At 34.2% G+C, this 8337-nt stretch overlaps 1 protein-coding gene across 1 annotated transcript in view; it reads left to right on the forward strand.

Annotated features, from left to right (window-relative positions):
* Positions 1 to 2674, forward strand: part of LOC108688936 — an 11440-nt gene extending 8766 nt beyond the window's left edge. Inside the window, exons 11-14 of the mRNA XM_018195488.1 lie at positions 39 to 207; positions 447 to 620; positions 741 to 879; positions 1223 to 2674. Of these exons, the coding sequence (XP_018050977.1) occupies positions 39 to 207; positions 447 to 620; positions 741 to 879; positions 1223 to 2563 (1823 nt within the window). The 3' untranslated portion in view covers positions 2564 to 2674. The remainder of the gene's footprint in view (positions 1 to 38; positions 208 to 446; positions 621 to 740; positions 880 to 1222) is intronic.
* Positions 2675 to 8337: the final 5663 nt, after the last annotated feature.

Raw genomic sequence — 8337 nt, forward strand, 5'->3', positions numbered from 1 at the left:
TCAGAAAATGAAAATGTTAGAATTAATAAATTATTTAGGATGCAGTGATATGATGGTAGGCCGAGCAAAATCGATGTCTTCTACGACGTTAATTTCGGAAGTCGTGTCTCTAGTGGGATTGCCAAAAAAGTGCACACCAAAACTGTCGAAACGTAAAATAGCACCTTGTGCGGAGGATGGTTACGATAGTTCGGAAACTTTGGCGGAGTAAATAACAATTCATTGCTTAATATTTAATATTAAAATTTTGAAATATATTTTGATTCCTTTGATATATTTTGATTCCTGATATTTAATTCAATCGTATTTAAATATTTAATATTTTAATATTATACTCAGAATTACATGATTTTGCATTATTCATTCTATGAAAGAGTTATCGATCCATTAAATGTTTTATCGCGACCTATATATCAGCGTTTTAAGGTATATTTTTGGTATAACAGATATGAAGATGAAACTAGTTTGAGCTCGACTACCTTGAAGTTTCGAGACGACGACGAAAGCTGTACAGAGAGAAGCGTGATACCGAATAAATTGCACACCGATAAACCATCGGTGACAGTATCGGCTATTATGGCAATTGGTCAGCCAGAAATAAAATATGCCCAACCAATCAAGTAACTATAACTCACTATTTTCAATGAGAAATTTTATATAATATTTATGTGAATATATAATCTCTCAATATATAATCAAATAAACAGTTTAAAATAACGTATACATTATTCACATTGTAGATTACGAACTCTGGGATCTGTTAGTTCTGCGAACAAGTTGATGTCGAGCAACATGAGATGTCAAAACTCAGCGAGTATTACCGAGAGTCCGCATATTGCAAGACTTCATCGTTACACGCCTAATCGTTTGCAGTCTAAGGTAGAGATCTAATCTGATTATGTATATTTCATTTTAAAAAATCACACAAAGAAGTGAAAGTTAAAGCAAGAAATGAAATAAATTTTCTTCTAAATCTTCTAATTCCGATAACGCAGCGATATTTTATAAATATGCTTAACTTTAATTAAGTTGAGATAAATAAATTGAAATGATAAAAAAACTTAAATATGATAAAAGATCTATAATAATTATTTAAATGTGTCAGATAAATCACGTATTGTTATTCAAAGAAAATTTAAGGAAAAGGTAAATTTAATTTTAATTAAACATTTTGCGTTAGCCAAAAAGTTATTTAATTTTTAAAATCGAAAAATGTTATTAGGATTCATCGACGAACAGCCCACTATCAGGCACATCTACACTCCGCAGTGGTAAAGAGACGAAGGATCGTCGAAATCGCGAGCGATTGTTACAAGGACCGGGTTCGGAGTTCAGCCTGACAAATCCGGAGACGGATATGGAGCTTGACTATTATGATTATAACGTTGCAAATGCCGGCGCCGCGCCAGGCTCGTACTTAGGTATGGATCCAGCTTTTCTCCTATGGATACCCCCGTTGTCGATGTCTGAGGATTCTCAAGATCCATGTGCGGATCGTCCGGATTGTTTTCAAGGCACGACGAGTCCGGCATTGTATCGACTGCCGGAGAGCACTGAGGGCATGACCCTGACCCCGGCCGAGTATCGACGTATGCGACATCAAATCGCATCTAGTATCGAGGAAACTAGATCGAGTCTCGAGCAGCAACGCCAGGACTCGACGTCCTCGTCGTCGTCGAAAAACGACTCGTCGTCAGGCGGTAGCGTTCTGTCCGAGGATAGCATCAGCGAAAGTAGAACTGCTAGACTGAACGAACGCCTGCTGCCAATTCATCGGATCTTAGAGGACTCCAGGACTCGGGTCAGCGAGGAGTCTCTGTGCAGTCAACTTGCAATCGATAGGACACAATGCAGCATTCCCAATCGCCTTCACAGCACTGATATTTCTCAGGAACAGAACGCTTTGAAAGGCGGTCCACAGGATAGTCATGTAAATATTGCCGATTGCGTTATAGTCAAGTCAGAGGATAAATTGGAGAAATCGAAACAAATTTTCCAAAGGTATCCCGAAGATGCAATCCTTCATCATGGTACCTCAAAGTCTTACGTAAATCAAAAAACAAAGGATATTTCTCAGAACGAGAAGAAGAATCATTGCTTAAAAAATGAAAATATATCCAAACTGTCTGGCAAATCAATGAGCTCGAAGACTCAGGGATATATAGACGGCAAAAACAGGACTCTTCAAAGTGCTAAGGATGATCCCACATCGGACATCGTTTTAACGACAAATTTAAACATAATGAGCGGTCCATGCAAGTACCGAGATTTCACGCAATTTACGCAACCACGTGAAATCAATAAACTTTCGGATTGTACTAATATTCCTATGATCGAGTTCTCGGGGCCGCGATTGAATTCACCGGCGACAGCACGGAGATTAACGACGGACAACTTAAACATCAGTTTGTCCAAGAAGGAGATTCAAAGTCCTGATTACGGAGTCGAGAGCGACATAAAGACCGAATCGCGTGATTCCTTCTACGATCTGATCCGTGAAAATGAGGATGGCATCAAGTTCGCAGACGATGACGAATATATTGATAATAGAGCGAATTTGTGAAATTTATGTTGTAATTGCTACATATGAGAATGCAATAAAAGTTATTACTATTTTATAGCTGAGAATATTATATCAGTTATGTCAGTGTAGCGATATTTTGGGAGAATTTGACAGGACACGTTTTGCCACATAAAACGTTGTTATATAGAAGGAAAGGTTTTACTAAAGTATTTAAAAATTTAGCTAGATTTTGAAATTTGAAAATAATTTTATTGAACTCCTGAAATAATTTTATTGGAATAATTTTGTAATTATTTCAAGAATCAACAAAATTATTTTCAAATTTCAAAATCTAGCTAAATTTTTAGATATTTTATCAAAATCGTTTTTTCAGTGTATTATACATATAATATTAGCGATTACATAAATATATTTATATATTTTCATCTTCTATGTACTTATGCAGCAAAGTGATATTATAAATGTTAATATTATAAATGTTTTGCTGTACTTTCTCTAAGACAAATTATGAATAACAATTATAATTTAACGATTTTAAAAATTATAAAAATGAATTAAAGTATTAATTAAAACGTATTTCGACTCACACACACACACACACACACACACACACGCGCGCGCGCGCACACGCACGCACGCACACACACACGCACGCACGCGCGCGCGCGCACACACACACACACACACACACACACACACATCATTTTCTAACGCAAATATAATTATTGTAATCGCTATTTTTGTAAATATGTAGAATATTTTGTATGCGGTATGTAAATATGCTCCGTCCATCATAATGACATGTAGTTATTTCGAAAATTCGTAACCCTAGAATACTTCGCCAGTCATATATATTTCGCTACCCATGATTATCTTGTATTTATTTATCTTAATCGCCCATCCCAAGCCGTATGTTGCTTGACTTTTGTGATTTTACGAGATACTTCGATAATTTATGAACATTGAATGTTAGTGGACATACGATATATGTATGACAAATCAGTTTAATAGCTATATAACATCATATACATGATCATGTATGAAATTATATGATCATAATTTCATATATAATGATATATGAGATGCATATAATAATTTAAGAATTTTATTAAGCACGAACGTATGTATATAAATACATCAAATATGATAAAGAAAGCTAAGTACGGTCAAATTTGGATGTTTCAAATAATACGTTATATATTCTTATAAATTAATTTATTTCAGATATGATTAAGAGCCGAAAATCTTTCGGTTTTAACACAATCATTCTGAAACCCTAATAAACTCTTAAATTAGAATAGACAGAAAGAAAGTAAGAAGCTTATTGCAAAAAATATCCTGGCTGAGGTAATATTTCATAATAAGTTTCTTACTTTCTTTCTGTCTCTTCTAATTTAGGGGGGTTTATTAGGATTTCAGAATGATTGTGTTGAAACCGAAAGATTTTCGACTCTCAATCATATCTGAAATAAATTAATTTAATATAAGAATATATAAAGTATTATTATATATATAGAAAGTATTATTTGAACATCCAAAGATCGTTTTTGGCTTTTTTTATCGTACGTATTTGACATATAATAATATATATTTATATGTGATTGTAAAAATTTTTTCTCGAATCTCTAATGTAAAAAAAAAAAGAGAAAAAAATAAACGTGCAAGAAGTTCAGCTGAAAAGAATAGAATTCTGTGACAAAAACTTTCGACATAAAATTTCAATTTATATATGTATTCTGGGAGATATCTCTTGGATAAAGTTATCTAGAGGTAAAGAAATTGGGCATTAATGTTTTTTATTTAATATGATTTGTTTAATATAATTAAAATATTTATAAGCCAATCTTTATTTAATTACATACCATATACCTTTTTTCATAATAAATGATTTTGTCTTTGATGTAGGTATCCCCACTAAATATGTGGATAAGTCTTGCAACAATGCAATGATGTAATATCTCCATGTATTATAAGATGGATAACGCGAAATTTACTATTCAAAACTTCAGATAAAAAAATATATTTTTTTCTCTCTTTCAGTATTTGCCTGTTAAATTAGATTTTATTAAATATATTTGCAATGTAATTTTTAACTCACTTTTTTATTATTTCATTCGTCTCATTTAATTTGTTGTAAGTATATCGCTGCGCGTGCTTTAGCGCCGAGACACTACCAGAGTGTCTTCAGATTATTAAAAATTTTTCTTACGTTCCAATATACACTATGGATGTCACTGAAAAGCTATATACATATAGGCCCATATTCAGAAATATATTAAGGCGCTAATATGGTATAGTTTACGTTACATATAGAATTTCAGAGATAAAAGCGCGCTTTTATTAATAAATACTGAATATGGGCCTAATATATATGAGCGCGGGCTCATAATATGTATATGATATGATATAAACTATATTCCGTTCAGTGAGAGGATAATCTCGGATCGGATGGAAACTCATTCGTTTTGCGCAGGTCTTTATTTGCGCGTTATATACCGTTAAGCGGGAAGCACAGACTCTTGCATAACGCATGAGACATAAGAAATTGAACCAATCAGAGTTCTTTATTTCACAGAAAGAAAAGAAACGAAAAATTTCAGATTGGTACATTTTCTTATGCGTTATACAAGAGCTGTGCTCCCCGCTTTACATTGCCTGTTATGCGCAAACCGAGGTCATTCTCTCGTTGAACAGAGTATATACGTTTACAGTACATAATTGGAGCCCAATTTTTAAGATAATTCTTTAGTAAATCGAGTTACCATAAAAATGTTTAATTTTTTAATATATATAATGAAATTGAAGTACCGAAATTGAAAATAAAATTGTATGGTAAATTACTCGAAAAAAAAATTTTTTTATTGGGAGTACAAATAAGTTTCCGCCGTTTTTTATAAAAAATTAAGCATTGATTGTGAAAGAACGGTACATAATGTTTGATTCAAAGTAATGGCCATCGCTAGCCACTACTTTTTCTCATCTTTCTGGTAGCACAGATACCGCGTCGGAAGAATGCTTCATCTTTTGAGGATATCCAATCATTATATCGATACAATTTTTGGTCTATCTTCATATGATGTGAAATGCTGCTCAGACAGGCCATGCGTCATCGATCGGAATAAATGGTAGTCGGAAGGAGCAATGTCTGGAGAATACGGCGGGTGGGGTAGAACTTCCCATTTGAGTGTTTCTAAGTAAGTTTTGGCTGGCGCCGCAACATATCGAGCATCATACAGAAGAATCATTTTATCATGCTTGGAATAGTAATGGGCGCGTTTTTCCTTGAGTGCTCAGCTCAATCTCATCAATTGTGTTCGGTAGAGAGCCCCAGTAATGTCTTGTTCGGTTTGAGCAACTCATAATACACGACACCAAGCTGATCCCACCAAATACACAATATGAGTTTTTTTCCATGAATATTCGGCTTGGCTGTCGATGTTGAAGCATGGCCAGGTGGACCTCATGATTTCCTCTTCTTTGGGTTATCGAAGTGGATCTATTTTTCATCATCAATGACTACACGATGCAAAAAATCCTTTATGCCTGGCAAGTAGCATTTCACATATGAAAAATCGGTGTTCAACGTCGGTTTTTCAACTCGGTTTCAGTTTATATGGAACCCAATTCCCTTGCTTTTGAATTATTCCCAATGATTTCAAATGATATAAAATTGTTTGTTGAGTCACTCCTAATGTAAGTGCAAGTTCTTTTTGCGTTTGGAATCTTCATCTAATAATGCTTCCAATTCCGCGTCTTCGTACACTTTCGGCCTTCCGCTACATTCTTTATCTTCGACGTCAAATTCATCGTTCTTAAACTTTTGAAACCATTCACGACAACTTCTCTCACTTAAGGCAGCACCATATGCTTCTACAAGCAATCTATGAGCTGCAGATTTCTTCAAAAGAAGTAAATCAAGTTCCCGCAAATGACGCTTATTCAGCTCAAAACTCGACATTTTCGTACAAAAAGAAATATATGATGCTGATACAAAATCGTTAATATTTCAAGGTTATGGTTGCCGGATGTCTAATCTTACGATATGTCGTTTTACATCAAACAATTTTAACTATAATTTATTAGTGGCGCCGTCTTTTGCAAACGGCGAAACTTTATTTGTACTCCCAATAATATCACGCACCATGACCTTAAATGATAATAAAATCGATTATGTTCATTGGGACGAGCTGATGGATCGTCTTCGATTGCTGACCTCGCGTCAGGCAGGTATAAAATAACGAAATATTGTCTATTATCGAGGATAATCGCTTCGTGTATTCTATTTCAATTTAGCTGGCTTTATTATAAATTGAAATACACAGTCATTTTAATTGACATCGAAATGCCGATGAATAACGTTTTCATAAGAACTTTATGATATTTCACATATTATACAGCAATAATCATAACCTAACGTAACATGTCTGAGAAGAAAAGCCTCGAAAAGTGGCGACTGATAGAAGAACTGCACACTCCGGCGAGAAAAAATTTCCACGCAGACGTGTCATAGTTTATGGATACGATGACCTGTGACAGGCTGATATTGAGATGCGTCTTTATACACGATTCAACAAAGGTTTCCACATTCTCACTGTTATCGATGTGTTGAGTAAGCCTCATGGGCCGTACCGCTGAAAACCAAGAGTGAAAATGAGATAGCTACAGCGACCGCAAAGATAATTCGAGATGATGGAAGATGTTCGAAAAATTTGCAAACTGATATGGGAAAAGAATTTTACAACGCAAACGTGCAAATTTTTGAAAAAACGCAATATAAATCATTATTCAACATATTTCATAATGAAGATATCTGTCGTTGAACGGTTTAATCGTACATTCAAAAACGATATGTGGAAACAATTTACACAATGGAAATTATAAATTGATCGATTGCTTGCTTCCACGTCTCGTATCTGAATACAACGCGCGAAAGCATCGAACTACTGATGCGGCCCATGAATGTGACTGCCACGATTGCTGACAAACTTTTAAACACGGTGTACATTAGCGTAAAGACCGTCACACTCCCGCGATTCCAAGGATAACTCGGTAAGCAAATTTAAGACGATCTTTTGAGAAAGATTACACGCCAAATTGGACTACGGAGGTGTTTAGAATCGTAAAGTACAGAAAACTGTATTAATCCTGACGTATCTACTGGAAGATTACCGCGGAAAACCGGTTGCTGGAGAATTCTATGAGTATGAATTGCATCGCGTCGCTAATCCTATCTAATTGAAAAGGTATTGCGTAAAAATGGAGATAAGATTTACATAAAATGGATATGATAACTCGCACAACTCTTGGATACACAAGGATAATGTATTATAAAAATAAAATTTATTACAAATTGTATAATTATTTTTTTTTCCTATGTAAATATATATTAAATATAAACGCATTATACATGTTATACACATTACACATATTACAGTATGCTATATGGTATGTACACACATACATACATACATACATACATACATACATACATACATACATACATACATACATACGTACCAACGTACATATCATACTATACATAATATACATATTAAACATATTATACATCATATACAAGTGTGCTTTTATTATTGAGTTGTTCGGAAAGTTCGTGCCACAAAAGATTTAAATTAATAAATGTATACTAATTTATTGGGAGTACAAATTAGTTCTGTCCGTTTCCCTAAAGATGGCTCCAGCTGTTGTGAATGATTCATAGTGACAGCTGATTTTAGCGGTTTCAGAGAGGTTAAACATCTGCTAATAATATTCAGTTTATATCGCTTTGAGTTTCATACAAAAATCTTGATGAT

Source organism: Atta colombica, unplaced genomic scaffold, assembly GCF_001594045.1.
Source record: "Atta colombica isolate Treedump-2 unplaced genomic scaffold, Acol1.0 scaffold25, whole genome shotgun sequence".
In the NCBI taxonomy this organism is placed as follows: domain Eukaryota; kingdom Metazoa; phylum Arthropoda; class Insecta; order Hymenoptera; family Formicidae; genus Atta; species Atta colombica.